The sequence below is a fragment of the Mycteria americana genome, chromosome 11 (assembly GCF_035582795.1).
Source record: "Mycteria americana isolate JAX WOST 10 ecotype Jacksonville Zoo and Gardens chromosome 11, USCA_MyAme_1.0, whole genome shotgun sequence".
Lineage (NCBI taxonomy): Eukaryota > Metazoa > Chordata > Aves > Ciconiiformes > Ciconiidae > Mycteria > Mycteria americana.
The window spans coordinates 18584463-18602784 of record NC_134375.1 but is presented as its reverse complement, the minus strand read 5'-3'; the positions used below and the strand labels follow the sequence as shown (position 1 = coordinate 18602784).

Sequence of the window (18322 nt, the reverse complement as noted above, 5' to 3'; positions counted from 1 at the left end):
GAACTGGACCAGGGCAGAATGGCCTCAGATAAAGCTTTAACTGAGTGACTTGAAGCTTTCCCCAGGTCCTCTCACACCTCTGGCTGTGGCTGCTGGAGCATGTCCCCGCCAGCTGTTTCCCTTTCTGGTAGGACTGCTGAAACCCTGACAGTGAGGACGAGCTACACCTGATGGCAGCAGTTCAGATGGACACTCAGGCAAGTATTTATCTAAGCACATGCTTAACTCCATCCCTATTTAGCAAAGTACTTACGTATAGGCACAAATTTATGTCTCTATGGCTACAAGAGACATAAGCCTGTTATTATCACGTTTTTTTCTCAGCCAGGACTTATGTGCCATTCTTAGTCGCAGGACGATGCTCTGCATACGTGGAAGGTCACGTTTCTCCTCTGCTTCTCAGAGTCCCCTCTGGCCACACCATGCAGGAGCCAGAGCTACCCGCAGAGGCTCAGCAGCACAGAGATGGGGCAGAGGAGAGCATGGTGGAGAGAGCAAAAGGCAAAGCAAGACTTACGTTGGCTTTGAGGCTTCAGCCTGGTCAGTCTGCAGTTTCTCCCCACCTTCGACTTCCATGGTGCAGTACACAATGCGGTTGGGGGCCAGCGACTTCAGACCCTGCACCTCCATGATGACAACCTGCGGGGCAAAGGAAGAGGAGCGTAAGAGGAGCAGCCTCCTTCAGATCTCTCTCTAGCTGCTGAACCACAGGGTCAGCCAGCGCTGGGGTCCTCCACGTGCTGCTGGATGATCATGGTGGCAGGTGGGCAGGTACGGTGGCACTGCCCAGGCAGAGCAGGGACCGCGGCAGCCAGCGAGGTCTGTATGGAGACAGGGAGGTCTCCCTCTGGTTGCACATAGGCTAGTTGAATCCGTTGGGTGCCCAGGGCTGTACCAAGCTTCAGGAGATGGGCCTCACAGACATGGTCCTGCCCCACCTAAAAGTGCCTTAATATGTGAAATCCAGAAAAAAAGCACACAGCTACTCAGCTTGTGCCAAAAGCCTATTTTCAAGATTAATCACAGAATGGTTTGCGTTTGACCTTTGAAGATCATGTAGTCCAACTCCCCTGCTGAGGGCAGGGACATCTTTCACTAGATCGGGTTGCTCAGAGCCCTGTCCAACCTGACCTTGAACAATTCCAGGGATGAGGCATCCACAACTTCTCTGGGCAACCTGTTCCAGTGTCTCACCATTCTCATCGTAAACATTTTCCTCCTTACATTCAATCTAAATCTACCCTCTCTCAGTATAAAACTGTTGCCCCTTGCCCTGTCACTACAGGCCCTGGTAAAAAAGTCTTTCTTCATCTTTCTTATTAAGAAATCACCATCTAAGTTTCTTGCAGGTAATTACCTTCTTTTTTTTTTAAAGGTGATTTAAAGCTGTTAACCACGTACCCTCAACATTTCTACAAGGAACGCTGTGGGAATTTCTGTTTGTGTTTTATTACAGCTACCTATGAAGTATATACACAGGGGTTTAAAATTCCTCTGCTCAGGTCTTCTGATCTATCCTTGCACTGAGGATCCTTCCCTGACACACTGAGCTCCGCAGACCCTCTGATGAGCACACATTTTTGGCAAAAGCTCTCTTGCAGCCAGAGTTTTGTGCACAGAGCCGTGCACAGACCTGCCACCTCCTGAAGTCAGTGCTTCACTGAGCTTCTGCTTCCCACCGGGTAGGGTTCAGCTGGAGCAAAGCGTTTGAGACATCCCCTTGCAGGGCGAGTCCCTTTATGCACGGCTATCCATGCTGTACAGGCTTTTCCAACAGAGAGGTCTACTGCTTTGTGATAGTTCCCTGCTCCTCCGAACGGGAATGCTTGGAAGTCAGGCTTTATTTGATTCTGCTGCTGAAGGCACCACCTCTGGGTTCATAGCCCTATTTTTAAATAAGACTGAACTGAATATTATAAAGATGGTTTCAGACATCTAATGAGTTAAAGTCTGAGACTGGACAACCAGTGTCATTTTGCATTGGCATGATCCCTATAACAAGAGACCCTTTAGGAAGAGAAATAAACAGGAAACTACACAAAAATAGAATTTTCTGATTTTTCTGCATCCTGCATTTTTGACCCCATCCTGGTAGTTGTTTTGACAATGTAACATAAACCCACGCATTGACAGACGACAACAATTCTGTATGGGTGTGCTGATGACTGCTCGGAGTAAATGTCTTGCCTAGACCGCAAATATGTTTGCACAGAACAATTAAGTTGGCTGAAAACAGCTACTGCAGCAACACTGCTTCCAGGACCCAGACAGCCTGTGTCGAGGTAACGGCGGGTCCCTGCAGCACCCTGCCTTCCCCTGGGCTGTACAGACAAACTGCTCGGCAGAGTGCTGAGCAGAAAGTCAGTGCTCAACACAAAGCAAAGAGCAAGCCAGCAAAGCACAGTATTTCCACACAAACCGCAAGCCAATCTGTTGGGTGCGTTCAAACCCCAGCAATTTTTAACAATTCTCCAAAGAGTAAGCAAGGCTTGCAGGGAAATACAGTGACGCCCCTAACTGGCAGTAATTAAACACACTGCCATTTATGGTGCTGCATTATCGTACTGGTTTCGGGGACAATACAGGCTCAGGGTTACTGGGGTACACTCAGTAACAAGCCGCATGGAGAGGTCAGTTAATGATGGAGATTTCTGAGCCATTTGATATACATCAGCGGGAAATGCCAGACGGTTTATCTCACACAGTTTGTTCCAACAACATGGTGAGACACCAGAAAGAACACAGTGTTTGACCACAGGCAAAGCTTCTGATAACTCAGAGAGGAGCCATTCCTCATGGAGATCAGAAAGTGATTTCTACTGAACTCTCTCCGCCTAACTTAAGCTTGAACTGAGCAGAAGTCAGCTGCTGTGATTTTTATTCCCACAAACTCCGCACACTGTCGTGCATGTGAAGCTTACCTCCAGGGAGAATGACAACACGACGTCTGACTTGGAAAGCTGGTTCTCGTTTTCTTCTCCCATGTCAATTATTGAGGTGTTGTGACTGCGTTTCAGCTTCTGCAGCTTGAACTCGGAGCCTCCTTTAGACACAGGCATGCTCTCTAAGTTTGCCATCAGGAGGTTGACAGACGACTTCAGCTCCTCAATGTACATGTTTTCCATTTCTTTGGACACAAACTTCGGAAACTTGCGCTCCTTGGATTTGGAAACAAAAACAACAGAATGAATTGCGGTGACAATCAGCCACCACTTGTTGCACTGGGAGAATCCCCCAGGAGCATCTGCAGAGAGGTTTGTGAGCAGGGAACTCCCACAAACCAGATGACAAATTACAGCTTCCCCCTGTGTAATGTAGAAACATTACTGTTAGCTTCCCATAGAATTACTACTTGGTACTTATCCAATTTTACTGGTTTTTTGCATGCACTTGCATTTCATTCATTTTTCTATCTGCAAATGGCCTTCTTCATATATAAGTATTCACAATTACAAACACTCCAGGCCAGATCTCAGCTGAACTTTGTGATTGACAGCAATTTACTAATGATTCAAAGGATGCTGACAGTTAGGGACTCATTTCCCAGTCTCCCAAATGTGCCGGCTCTTTTTAAAACACTTCTGAGCAGTTGCTCCATTAGTTTTCTAGGTGTGAAAGGAGCCCAAGGAGGGAAAATCAGCAACGTGTGAGCAGGAATGTGGGGTCCCAACCAGAAGAAGGGGTAAAACACCCTTTCTGCTACTTGCCAGGGCCCGTGTCTCACTCCAACAAGACAACCTTTCATTGTGAGACCCTCCGATGCTGCTTGTTGTAAACAGGACACTTAAACATTAACACCAAAGCTGATAATGAGAGCAAAATGGGATGTGCCCCAAAGTGTGTTCTCAGCTTTGAACTGCTGCCCACGCTCCAGCTCTGTTAGGGTCACTAGTCTGAGCCCTACGTCTTCTGACAACTCCATGCCCCGAATCTGCTCAGGACTTGAATGGGTGGGTGACAAGAGACTGTGCAAAGCGTACGACAGCGAGGTAGCATCTGCAGCCAGGGAACTCGAGGCTGATGTGCAAAGTATCTTGGTGTCAATTCATAATATTGTAAAAAGCAGTTTGTAAAATGTATGCTAGAAAAGAAAACAAGGTCATGTCGCTTCTAAAAGACTGTCATCAGGCTGCTGAAAAAGTACTCCACTGCACTCGTTTTTGCATCGCTCCTCAATAGCTTACCTATTGCAAGCTCACAGCAGCACTTGGACCAAGCAGTTAAAATACAGCCTTCTGTTTCCAGTCTCAATCTTGGGAAGCAATTCCCTCATGTAAATTAGACCTGGCGTAAGATAAACTACCTAATCAGTCTGGTTTATTGTCTATGCATTATATAAGTTGCAAGCCACCCCTAGGAAAAAAAACACTTCTGTTTTGTAGATTTTGAGAACTACTGCTGAAGCAAGGATGTTAAAACATTATTGCTTTTTCACCCTGCTGCTATCCCCCTCTCCAGGGACTGCAGTTTTGGCACTGCCCCCACAAACCTCTTCAGAAGTGCAGCATGGACGGAGACATTTCGCTGTGTGCCAGCAGCAACTTCTTACACTAAGGCTAAAACCAGGTAGTTTGAAGTGATGCGTAACGATTTAACTGGGACTGGGTCTGGTGATGGAAATGCAGAGATGCAGGTGTGGTCCCAAGTCACCCATCGGACTGGAGGTAGAGCTGGGGGAAGACTGGAGGAAGACACAATCAAGGGATGCAGACAACAGCAAGAAAGGATGCTAGTCACCTCCACATGTACTTGGAGCAGGGAGAGGACCAGAAATGGGGACAAGTGTGGAGAGAAGCAGAGTTAAGAGACTGCAAGGAATGACCAGTCCAGCAGGCTGAAGCAGAGTGGGTCCAGCCCCAGATGGCCACATTGCTCTGGTGTCATCACAAGGTCTCATTTAGTTGCCCCTACACGTGCTCCTCCTTGTCCTTGAGGCCAGGTGACTGGGTGGGGGGAAAGGCACCAGAGGACAGCAGAGCACTTGCTACTGCAGAGAAAAATTTACCTCTGCCTTGGCATCCCTAAGCTCTCAGCTGTAATGCTGCTGACATTTAGCTGCTGGAAAAGTACAACATGCAGAGTGAAAATCCTGTCCAGATTCAGCTTTAAAACATCTGCTTGACTTTGAGTGTGATCCTCAAGCTGGCTGGCTCCAAGGCTGGGCTTGTGTGCTTTGATGGAGTCAGGCTCAGTGGGGACTCTGCCTAATGCTGCACCGTGCTGAGCTGCGCTCTCCTGGGCACGCGAGGAGGTAAAACGATGCAGAGCTGTGCCCCGGTGTCCAGATGCAGGACCTGGTCCCTGAGGAAAGCTGGCATACATGGTGACTTGCCGGGGGTCATACGATAGGTCAGGCGGGGGCTTGCAGAGCCATCAGTCCTGCAGCACTGTGATCCCAGGTCCCGTTAGACTCCACAGCCTTCACTGCCTCTGAAGTACAAATGTCCTAGTGTGAATTTTTTAATTTATTAACGAGGCGTTAATTTGCCTTTAGCATGGAATCTCCAAGACGGCCCCCTCAGGGCTGGTTTCACGCAGGGTAAGTCTCCCTGTGCAGCAAATCTGCATTAAAAGCTGCAAATTGGAGATAAAATTGGAAATGCTATCCTTTCATTGAGCTGAACTGTGAACCTGCCCTACGCTAGAGGGAAAGTAGCCTTGCCCGGAAAGGAGGATACAGAGAAGGATTCAAAAGGTCGTTTGGATGCCTCCAAAAGACGGTATTCATGGGTCTGAAAAACCAAGGTTTCTCATGGGCAGGTGCTGGTGGGATCTGGCATTCTGGAGAGAAGGCCTGCAGCAGTAATGTGAAGGAGATTAACTATCAATACCTGCCAAGTGGATCACAGGTAAGTCACTTTTACTCTAAACCGCCTCCAAGCCGCACAGCTGTATTTTGAAGGTTGAATTCTGCACGGGGAAATGTCAGGTTGTGTTGAGGACTTTTCCCTGACTGTCGCGGGGCTAAGCAGTGGCATGGATTGTTTTCAGCATCCTCAGGGGAGGAATGGAAATGGCCAATTCTCGTTTGCAAAAAATAATTCATGAAGCTGCAGCCTCTGCTGGCTGCTACTGAACCATGCATATTGTTGTCCCACATGCCATAAAGAGAAAATGAAACAACGAAATCAGGCAATCTCATTCTGGCACCCAGTGCCTGGCTACCCATCTCAGAACTGGAACAGCAGCGCTCCGTGCAGGGGCTTACATTTTGCCGCAAATAAAAAATACCGTAGGTTTTCTTGACAATAAAATGGCAAAGGGCCAAATGCTGAACAAAGGAGCTGCAGTCGGTTCGCTGCTCTGCTGCGCCATCGTTTGGCCACGTGGCCCTTGGCCGCCTTACTATTTTTATCAGGGAATGGGGGAAAACCAGAACCCACCTCCCCAAAGACGCAACAGCAGCAGCTGTTTAACAGAAGTGTTAGTGAGGAGTAACTGCGCAGGCGCTACCGGCATCCTTGCTAATGCCTGACCGTAAATGAACAGGCTCTGCTTTTCACACCCAGGGATCTCAGCGTGGTCGCACACAGCTCTGATATTACCTTTCTCATAAAACCCCACCATTCGGCACAGCTCAGTGCCAGGAGGACTGCTGCTGAACGGCAGGTCCCTAGCCTGAGCTACGTCTCCCTGATTAGACCTTTTTCTTTTTCTTCTAGTAATGGCTTCTTGATTACCAAGAACAGACAGATGGATCATTCCCAATGACTTCAGCCCCATTAGGGCTTTATCTGTGACTCAGAGCATCTGATTAGAGGCAAGGATAAAATCTCAGCCTTACTGATGTCAACAGGATCCAGGGTTTCTCTCCATCTATAGTCCATCGGAGGCCACGTAAATCTGCACTGTGTGAGGGTGCGATTTGCTCCTAGGGACGTGCCTCCTTACAGAAGGGTCTCTGGGGAGTTTAGCTGAGTGCTTGGTTATGAAAACTGTTTTGAGGTCCCACGTCTGCTGCTCCAGACGGCAGCGATGTCCGCACGGCGCAACGCTAGCCTGACTGCTCTCGTGCAAAGCGTGAACGTGTTTGGGACAGCACATCTGAAGTACCTTTACAGAGGCAGCATCTACCTACAGGCAGGGAACTGTGGCTCCCAGCAGCCCAGCGAATGGCACAAACCCCTTTAGGGCAATTCCTGGCTCCTTTTTACATCCCATCACCCATCTTATTGCCCAGCATATTAGTTTGACAAAGAGGGCTTAGATTTGCACTTGCAGATCCAGCTGGAGCACTTCAGGACAATTTCTTCCCCACTGCTGAGGATTCGTAAGGGATTTTGCAGGAACCTAAACTGTCCCAGCTCATCAGGACATTCCAAGAAATGCACACCACAACAGCTTCATCTGTACTTGTTGCTTTGTTTGTCGTTAAAAATCTGCACACTTTTAACTGGTGATTACTGGGAGAAGAAACCTGTGAGGGAAGGACAGGACCTGGGGGCTGCAACAAACTACTTATGTGCTTCTATATGAAGAGCTTGTTAATACAGAAGACTTTTTTTTTTTACCTTGGCAATTTGCTCTGCCATTTGAAGACGTCCATCTAACTCGCGTCTGATCTGTGCTGCTTGCTCATCTGGGTTGTCCAGCTGTATAAAAACAAAAAGCAAATCAAGGTGAAACATTAAGCAGTGCAGCAGCCTTACGAGTTCTTCAGGCTGACCATCTGTATTACATTATCAATGAAGTATAGCATAGAGGGAGCGGTGACAGGCTCCGCTCTGGGACAGAGCCCCCCACAAAGGATGCACACAACGCTTACCAGGTCCCAAGACGGACACGACCAGGGGACTGTGCAGACCCTGTTTTGATGCCTGCCCAGCTGCCTCCTGGGGCTGAGCATCCTCACCCCGAAGGTCTTACAGCCACTTTGCCCTGTGAGCCAGTCTGGCAGCAAGCCTCATTGGCGACTGTCTGAACCCCTGAAAAGCAGGGTACCCTCCAGAGGCTATCACTTTGCTGGTGCCTGGGAAGCCACAGCCCCCCTGTGCTGGGGCAGGAGACACGGCAGGTCCAGATCACCAAGCCAAACACCTCCTGCCCCTGCTTGCCACCCAGAAAAAGACAGAAGAAGGCTCAGCAGAAATGCACAACAAGAGCATTTGCGTATTTTCTTTCCCTTTCCCCCCATATTACTGCATCGCTGTGCTACCACCTGATTCGTGCAATTGGTTTTCCTGCTGCCTTCAGCAGAGATTTTTTTTTTTTTTTTTTTAACACACTGCCCAGAGCCCTGTGGTTCAATGTTCAGCATCTGCCTGGCCCTGAAATGTCTTCTGAGGGTAAAATGTTGTTTCTGCCAGTTAAGCAAGCAATTACAGCACACGTGGAAGAGGCACGGCGACTGCTGCGAGCAGTTTCCCAGTGGTAGGACTCAGGGCAGATCTGTTATTTTTAGTGGGAATACATGGACATAAATTACAAAACAACAAAAAAGCACAAAATCAAACTAGCCCCCAAAGAAGTCGATAGCTGCGGTAATGAGGTGGCAATTTTATAGCGGCTTTCCAGACTCTAACCACTCTTTAGACTCCTCCAGGGTCATTTTGGCCACGGCACAAGGCTAGAAATGTGCGGCAGCGGGGTGGTCACAGGGCCACTCCACCCACGAGGCACAAAACCAAGCTCGGCCTGGTGCAAAACCTCACAGTTTTGGTTCACCGCCTCGTGCAAACGTGACTTCAGATAGGAGGGCTGGCTCCTCCATCTAAATGCTGCCTTCGTTTGCAAAGTATCGGCCCCTTCTGGCTACCAGCAAATGCAATTGCCACAAGCTGCTGTAGGTCAGCTCTCCCACCAACTGCTGCACATAAATGAGTTTTATTTGCTGGCTTGGGGTTGTGCTAACCACCTCCCTGGGTTTTATCCTCCTCTGGAGACAAACTGCTTGACAGAAGAAAGGCTCGGCTGGTGCAGTGCAGTCTGGAAAGTTACAGCTACAGCGATGACAAAAGTTTCGATTCTCAGCCTGACGAATGACGAGCTCGTCCATTAGCGCTCCCTGGACGGGCTGAAATATGCCGCTTTCCCCCAGACCCGCTGCTTTCCACGGCATCTTCTCAGCCGTCTGCCTGCGCATCCTGCATCTCCCCTCTCTCGCACACGCTCGCGTAGATCTGCACGCGTGCAGGCATGTATTTGCATATTGCTTCACCACCGACGATTTTCCAGAGAGCCGACATTCATTACGGCTGAGATTGAGGGAAAGCGTATTTTTGATTAGTTTTTGAAAGCCTCCGTTACTGAATTAATTCAAGCAGGAAAACTACAAAGTGTCCTGACCATGAGCCAAATCCACTGAAGCTTCAGTGATCTCTGCTGTGGCCACCCAGGTTTCACTCACAGCAGCTGCACCACATAGCCTGCTGCCTTCATCTTTATATTCCTGATCCCAAAACCAGTAGAGAGCCATGGACCACCAGCACCTTTCAGGATCAGCTGCCCCCATTAATTCCTCCATGACCAAATGCATCACACAACTGACCTCCACCGACGTGCAAGCATCTCTCAGAGCTGCTTCGTAAGGGTAGAAAATGTACGGTCCTAGATTTCCACTTCTTTGCAACTCTGAGAGAGGGGGCACTATTTGAATTCCATGTGAGCTACAGTAATTGAGGTTAATCACACACTACCCAAAATAACTCACACGCTAAATTTAGAAATCAAGGATGCTGCTGTGGAGGAGAGCTGTTTTTGCAGTACGATAATGAGCCAGCAAACTGCCTCACACTTTCTGCACTATCTTGATTTTGCAGATGTTTTCCGGTGATGCTACAGGTGTCAAAAACCAAGTCAAAGAAAGATCTGACTGCAGAAGATTATTTTCCTTAGGAGGCAACAAGCACCCTAGGCAGCCTCCTTGGTTGTGGTCGAGTGGGTAAGGTATTGCTTTTCAGGGCTGTGCTTCCCAAGATTCATTAGTGATGCCAAGCCAGGTAACCTGGTATTGAAGGGAAACAAAAAAAATCTTTCCAGGCTGGATTTTCAATGACTCTGCATGATAGCTCCATGGAAAAAACTGATCTTTGGGAAAGCAATCGCAGTCTGTTGTAGCCAACGTAACATTTTCTTCTTGTTACCTACAGAACGGTACTAACGAAGCAGCCCCTGCCTGCAGTCCCTGCGTGTCCTCCTGGCATGTTCGAGCAGACCTCTTGTGACTAAGAGTAGCAGCCCAACAGCTCAGCCACTTACCGCTCCTGAGCCTGGGAAGGGCTCCTGCTGCTGTCAGAGCAAGCCAAGTACCTTTTACACAGTCATAATACTATATAGGGACATTAAGAGCGTAATGCTGGTGCCCATAAAATATACTTTGTTTGTGAAATAAGGCAAGGGGCAAATGTAAGGCACGCTATCTAAGCAAGACCAAACATCCAAGTCAGGCAACACAGACCCTAATATCATTAAAACTCAATTTCTTAACTAGAGAATCAGCAATTTATTTTCTGCCGTATGTATGCCCACTTTATATTCAAATACTTGACAGCCAAATATAGAAATGATTTACAAAGTCAAGGAGAAATTGAATTAGTTTCGTTCTGCATTATGACTATGTTATGGGCGTGCTATGAATAAAGCAAAGATATAAATCATAAGGTTGCCCCAGTCAATTAAATGTGAAAAATATTATAAATTTCAGTATATATATGATTTGTCATATGCACTGGGCTTTTCTTCAGCCGCATGCCACAAATATATGACATACATAATTTGCAATTCTCAACTGATCATTACCCAGCTGCCTGCTAGTAAATTAGATGTTTTCATACGTCTACCCGCATACGACATTAGTTCTCTCTGCTTGCCCTGCAGAGGTTATCTACACTGGTGTAACAGTTGCTAAAGTAAAACAATAAAAATAAAATAAAATTACGTGGAATCCAAAATTAACCAGCAGAGCAGCCAGCCCGTCGCTGAAGGCACTGCAGGGCATGTGCCTACTTTAACCCCTGGTGACTGCTCAGCTGCAAGAAAAGGATCTTGCAAAAGACAGGTTTTTTACATAGAAGCTGCTAATAAGCCATAATTTTTAATGGGCACTAGTAAATGAAAGAAAGAGGTTAAAAATGTTCATCATGTGATTTTGACAGTATTAATCCCAGTAAGAACCAGTCGCTGGTCTGCAGAAGAAACCCTTTGCTTCCATGACCGTGAAACAAATTCACTGCAAGACTTTTCTTCACATTATCCCAGAGGGATGGAAGATAACCTCAGGACGCCTTTGAAAGGCAGAGGCAAACGAACGAACCTCATTAAGTCATAAGATCTGCAATGAGACACATCGGCACCTACCAAATCCAGGCTAGGCTATTTGGTCGGTGTGTCAGAGACCTCCACGTATCGCCCGACCTGAGCCTTGTGGTTTTTGAAGGCAGGAGCCCAGGCTCACCTCCACTCACCCCAGAAAATGTCCTTGAACTGCCTCCGGTGTTAACGGTGTTAAGAGAGACTTTGAATTCTCATGTTTTTGGAGTTAATGTGTTATATATTTAAAGCTCCAGCTTCAGTTTACCACAGCTTGAAGCCAAACCATGACGATCTCAGCCCTGGCTCCAAATGCGATGCCGGGGCGGTGCAGGCTGCCCTCCTCTTCCCTTCCTTGTGATGCCCAAGCCGTTTTGCGCAGTTTAATACCTCAAACCAATCTGCCTGCCCGGGGACCGAGCAGGGTACGGCCCTTGTGCCGTCGGCCACAGTGAGAGGGCTGCAGCCGGGGCTAACCCGCCCAGCCTGGGGACGATGCCAGCGGCACAAGTGACGTGCCATACCAGCACTCAGCCGGTGGGTAAGAGAAGAACAAATCCGGCCATGCCACCAAACACGTACTGATGGGGCATGCTCCCAACAGACACGGGCGAGTTAAATACGACATGGGATTTACACCCACACTCTGAGGTCAGCACTGTTGGAAATAATGTTGCTGTAAGCTACGAGGGTTTATAATGAAATAATGTTGTTGTAAGCTACGAGGGTTTATAATGACAGGATGCAACATACAGATACAACCTTCAGTGATCAGCCTGGCATTTACGCCACGCACCGTGAATGTGACAGGTATTGTCGGTATAATTGCCATCAGCTCCAGCCAGAAACCATTGGGACCATTTAACGGTTTAATTCCTCCCTGGCAGTCAGTGCTAATGCTGATCCCTGCTTCCCAGCAAGGGCAGCAAGTGCCACAACATCCCCTTTCCTGAAGCATAACTGGGGTCTGCCTGAAAGTATCTCCCCTCCTTTTGAGAAAGTGGTGAATCCAGCCATCATCCCCTGTGCTGCGCGCTCCTGCAGAGAACAAGCCATTTGCAACGGGGTTCTGGAAAACCACATTTTAAATGCTCTGGCAACGCGAGCTGCAGCAACCTGCTTTGCGCTGCACGGGGAATGGAAACAAACCCGGCTCTTCACCTTCTGGAAATGAAAGCATTTAGTCCAGGTCTCCATGAAATCTGCAGCCACCACCTGTGCCGGTTTTCCCTGCGGCATCGTCGGCACCCAGGGACGGGCGATCCCTCCTGCACAGCTGAAGGCCGGCACAGACAGGCTGCTATGGAGCAGGGACTGCCTTGGCTGGCGGCACCGTCAGTGGTCTCTGACGTTAATTTTCTCCGTCCCGGTGTCCAGCACACCACCGTGCAGCTGGGAGGGCTGAAAATCCCACTTTGTGAATTATTTTCCCTAGGTGGAGGACAAGGACAAAAGCTGTGACCCATTCATGTCCTTCCTAAGCCTGGCTTAAGTCCTCCCAAAATAATTAACGCAGCCAAATACCTCTGTCATGTATGCTTGTAGGTGCCAGAAGCCTCAAAGAGAAACTTTCAAGGCGCTCATCCTTTGACATGCTGGGAGCTCTGTAGCTCAGCAAATGGTTGATTAAGTATTTCAAAGCAAACATGCTGCATGTGAAGGCTGAACAAGATCACAATATGGGTGACAATTTTGCAGCTTTGATGTAGGGCTTTAGGAGAGATCTTTGTCTCATAAAAGGTGGTTCCGCTTTGTGATGCACAATGAGAGAAAATACTGAAAAATTCATAAGCCCCCATCAATTAATAATTAATCTATCAGTCCAGGCGTACTCACAACTCATGGCATCTGGCACCATGTTGTGCTCCAGCTGAAAGAAGCACATGGCACCCAAAGTGACTCATTGCATGGGAGCCCTCGGTTTCTCATCAGAAAACCACTGCTCTAGGAGATAAAGTGATGTGAGACAGGACAGAGTGCCACCATGAACCGCACACGGCTTCCTAAGGCACACTGTGCCACCGCCACGGATTGATCTGTAGCATCCTTTTCCCACTAACAGTAAATATTCTTCTCTACAAGCGGCAAAGGGCAAAGCGAGGGAGGCAGCCCGGCGCTCGAGGCCCCAGCCTCTGCCCACGTCTCTGAAGCAGAAAGCGGAGGAGGATCTGAACGCTCCCTCCCTCTACCGCAGCTGGGACGATGACCTCCCTTCTCAGTTGGGAACGCGAACAATGCTAAGCTGCCTCGGTAGAGTAAATCACTAATGCCCTGGGCAACGTTCTAATCCTCTGTGCAGCAAATTGCAATCCAAGGAGTGCCGGCTGCCTTGGGATCTGAAATGGGAGGGAGGAAGAGGAAGCAAGGACAGCTTCCCCGTGTGACGCACCTCATGTCAGCAAAACCAGTAGCATCAGCACAGCCCGACTGCAGATTCAGCAACTGTCACTCGTGCGGTTCGAGAGGATTTTGGAGGAGCTGGAGGGAACCAGCAGGACACATCCTCTCCACCAGCTCTCCGCACTGCAGCGCTGTACTATCCCACGCATCCCAGGAGGACCGCTCTCTCGGTGCCCCTGCACGACAAGGATGCTCAAGGCTACCTCTCCCCTGGCCAGTCAGACTTCCCCAAATCAGTCTTTTAGGCTCAGAGTCATGCAGAATATTTCTAGCACAATGTAAAATTCTCCTGAATTCAAGGAATTACAATCTGCGCCTATTACTTCACCAAGCTTTGCTTTTTCCCTCCCTTGGCCCCAGCTCCTCACACAGCCCCAGGGCTTCCAGCATCCCAAAAGGTGACAAATCCGCTCTCCTGGAGAAGAGCCCACACCATTTTGCTCCTGTGTAGGTAAAATCGGCCCTGCTGCAGGAACTCAGTTGCTTCCAACTGCGGCTGCACATTGTCGGTCGTTTGCTGCGGATGGGTGCCCGCTCCCGTTATCCCAGTAAGCTCCTGGGTTATCTAATGAACCACTGCTGCTGTGAGAGAGCAGTCAGGGGGTCCTGGGGGGGTGATTTAAAACAGCAGAAAGGACTTGGATAATTCGGTAAGGGCGATGCTTCCCTCTCTAAGAGAAATCTTATTTCACAGTTCACAAGCTTTAGGACTGCACTAGACTCGTCGGTGAAAATATTCCCCGGGATGCAGAGCAGCCCCTCCTCGCCTGAGCGCTGAATCTTATAACACTGCAATAAATCTCTGTGCTTCCCCAGCTGCCTGGGCTGCGCAGGCTCTCGCACATCACATCCGCCGGCAGATGCTGGGACCGCGCCTGCTTCACCAGGCGAGGTCAAGAGATTCACCCTCGAATTAACTCCACTCTAAACGCTGCCTTTTGGATAGCTGTTTATCCCACAAGCTGAGCTGATTCCCAGCATATTTCAGAGGAGCACTGGTGGCACATGTGGGCAGAGGTTTCTCATGCCCTCCTTGCTGCTGGCAGCAGCACCCATGGGCACCCACTGCTCTTCTGCAGAGCACTGATGAATCAACCAGCATGTGGCGGTGGCATGGCAAGGGCAGCTGGGTGCTCGGCACAGATCCCGTGTAGGAAAGGTGGATGTGCCCCTGTGCCATCTCAGTTACCGACTGCCTACCACCATACCCCTTTGCAGCTTTGCAAAGCCACGCTGCAGGGCTGAGGAAAGCTGAGCCAAGCAAACCCCGCAAGCAGCCTTCCAGCAGGTTGTGCAAAGATACCTCCGGATTTATGAGTAAGGATAAATCACAGTAAATGAAAAAACAGATTCAGCAAAATGCAGAGGGGAAGAAAAAGCGCCGCCTGCCTTTGCAAATGTTTTGCAAGCTGTTAAAAAAAGGGATGGCGGAGCACTTCCATGCGAAAGGCACGTCCTTTTCGTCTGTGGCCAGAGAACTTCTGAACCCTGCAAATCCCTCTGCAAGATCATCCATGTGAGGTGTACTGCACTGAAAGGGCTTAAAAACTAAGCTGTCCGGAGGCTCTGACCTCTGAGCGTGCCTTAATACCCTCTTCTTACGGCATTGCATAAGGACGCTTGAAGGCGCGTGGGCAGCATACGCTGAGCTACGGCACCACGAAAGAAACTGGAGCTCCGGCTGGTTGATGCAGCCTGAGGGAGATCACTGCATTTAGCTTGCTTGTGTTTCCTTCCAGCTAATCATATGTTGAATTTCACATCAGTTAATAGGAAGAGAATCACCTGAATTTCCTACACATGACAATAAACTACTACTCAGTTCCAGGTAATTTTTACAGCTAGAATGAGCTGCAATTAACTCATCCCAATCATCATGGAAGAATGATCTACCTATCCTCAAATCCTCATCTTTTGATTAAAAGGTTAATGGTAGGTACACTTGTCATGTAATTCAAAATGGGCTTTGGCCTTTGGAGCCAAAGCAACTTGCATGAGGACCTGGTCCAGCAAAGCTGCAGTACTTTGACACCCAGCAGGGTTAAAGGTGACGGAATAAGACGTGGGAACATCTCCAATGGTGTCTATGCAACGGACAGGGCTGGAGCAAGGTTCTGGCATAGGAACTCACGCCACCTTTGAAAGTTTCCCCCTCTGTGCCGAAATGTGCTCGGGGCCGGGGTCTCAACTGCTGTTGATTCAAGCAGAGAACTCAGATTTTTCTTGCTCTTTCATCACCATATTGAGGGATTTTCGACTGATCTCCACCGCTGCAGCACCTGAAAGCCTTCCACAAACACAAGGCGGCAGCTTCTATTGGGCTTCCCAGAGTCACGGTGTATTTACACTTTTCAAGTCAAAACCTCTACTTGCTGACGCTTGGCAGAGGTGGGTATTTGGGGATGAGAAGGTGTCCTGAGAGGAGGGCCACTCCTGCAGGGAGAAGTCCTTTTGAACCTGAGGTGTTGGGTTCCCTGGCCCCATACAGCCCTTCCTGCGGAGGTCTTTGTGTAGCTGGCTCCCCAGCCGAGCAAGCTTCGTTCCCAGCTCTGATGACAGCTCGAGGATCAGGCCTGAGCCATGAATTTAAAATTCCCTAGCTAGCTTCCCTGTTGACACAGCATCAGATATCCTTCAGAGGCTGAGACCAGGTGGTAAAACAGAGACTCAAGTTCCCCTGCTGCAACCAGCGCCGTGCTTGGTAGGGACGATGATACAGGTGAACACGTAGATAACAGAAGCTACAGATCATCATGTGAACGATGATCACTTTTATTCATTAAAAATAGCTAACATAAAATTGAAAGAAAAACCATATTCAGAAAGAAACTTGCCTGCCATAGAGGTGCAGCTTGAAATTGGACAGCCGTTCTCCAAAATAAATACTTGTGGTATGTGAGGGCATCCCTTGGAGTTTGAATTGTGACACTGGTTCTTGCAGTAGCATGGCAATAGATGCTTTTCTGCAGAAGCTCTGAGTGAAGAACCGGCAAAGCGGAGACTTTGGCCATGAAGAGCAGGGCTTTGGTTCCCTTTTATGCCAAACAACTGGGTATCAGCAGAAAAGGAGGAGAGGGAATGTAGAGTGAAGGTTACCGTGCCCACTTTTTCAAGGACTAAGATAGCAAAAATTGCAGTGCTGCCCGTTACAGTTCATCTTGGTATTCGTGAAGTTTAGATTATCACAGCCAGAGACCTAAAGAGACTGTTCTCCTGAACAGGCTGATGTGTTTCACACTGGTTTGACACAGCAAACCTTCTCGTGAGGTCAGGGAGAAAGCGGTTAGGAGAATTAAGCCTCTAGGCAGCAAATCCTCAGCGTGCGAAGAGGCTGCCACGTGTTCTCAGTGGATGGCATCCTAAGGGAGCTGAAGTTGCTGGTCCCACCCGTGACCAGGACCACGCTTCTCCAGGAATCTCTGTATCCGTCGCCATTAGACCCCTTCCTACAGCAACGGAGAACTGGAAGGAAACTGCCCGCCACGGCAGACCCGACTATTTTCAGTCCCTCTACATTGCACCTAAATTGATACCAATTAGTGGAGTGTTATCAAAATCCAGAGCAGAAACATGACATTTGTAAGTCGCTTTGGTCAATACATAACAATAACAACAATTATTAATGATTAATAAGTAATCATTATTATTATGCTGAATTACTGTATTATGCTAATTAAAAGGTCAATTCCTCGCCTTTCTGAGAACAGTGTCCTGACAGTTGTGCTCTGAGTCATTCAAAGGTCTCAGAGAAATTTACCTCGGGGAGAATTTCCTGGTTTTAAACAGAAGCAATACCCTTAGCCATACCAATCCTATCTAATTTATCATTGCATTTCAGAAAAGCCGCTTCTTTTTTAAATAATTAGCATTCAACAACGTGAAAAAAACCCGCAAGGAATAGGAATTGGAATCCTAGTTCCACTAACTGGGAACATCCGCCACCTCTTTTACTGCCTGATCCCCTCCAACAGGACCTGTTCTGCCCCTGAAGGACCAGTGGCACAAAATGGATGTACGGCACCTCTGAGAAGGGCCACGTGGAGCCACAAGCTGCCACGTGGGATCTAACCCCGCACAATACCCTTGTGAGATGCTCTGGCACCTGCGTTAAGATCAAGGATGTGAGAAGAATTGAAGTAGACACAGAAAAGCAGCGAGAGGCATAGCTATGAAGAAACAAACACAGGGAGCAGAAATGTGACGCTTTGAAAAGCAACTGGTCCTTAAGGTGAGAGGAGGAGGAGTTCAGCACAAGGTACGGCGTGGGGAGAGATCTTAGCAGATGGGGCAAGTCCTCCCATGGGGTACGCCGTCCTCTTTACCTTACTGGTGAGGACGGTCAGCCTAGCAAGGCACCTACGCAATATGGAAAATGCTGTTATGTGTCCATATTAAATGTAAGACAAATAATTTATGTGTGCAGATACTACAACAACTACAGAAGATGCTTCAGCCTGGAAGCGGCAGCTCCTGCAAAGCGGCAGGACACCCCACTCCCTTTGCACGGCAGCCCGGGGAGAACAGCACTGCTGCTCCCAGGCCTGCACCAGCGTTACTCTAACCAAACCGTGGCAGTCATGAAGCCGGGACACAGAGTGGGTATTGCACCGTCCTGCCACGAACCTGGGCTCGGCCTGTGCCTGGCTGACCCCCGACACCCCTCCCACCGGCTGAG

The 18322-nt window shown here is 48.7% G+C and overlaps 1 protein-coding gene across 21 annotated transcripts in view; it reads right to left on the bottom strand.

Annotated features, from left to right (window-relative positions):
* The window catches only part of CADPS (calcium dependent secretion activator), a 225587-nt gene that overhangs the window by 133569 nt on the left and 73696 nt on the right, over nt 1-18322 (bottom strand). For all 21 annotated transcript variants that reach the window (XM_075513724.1, XM_075513725.1, XM_075513723.1 and 18 more), the window contains exons 4-6: nt 7512-7592; nt 2922-3158; nt 518-639 (exon numbers count right to left, since the gene is read on the bottom strand). In XM_075513724.1, the coding sequence (XP_075369839.1) occupies nt 518-639; nt 2922-3158; nt 7512-7592 (440 nt within the window). The remainder of the gene's footprint in view (nt 1-517; nt 640-2921; nt 3159-7511; nt 7593-18322) is intronic.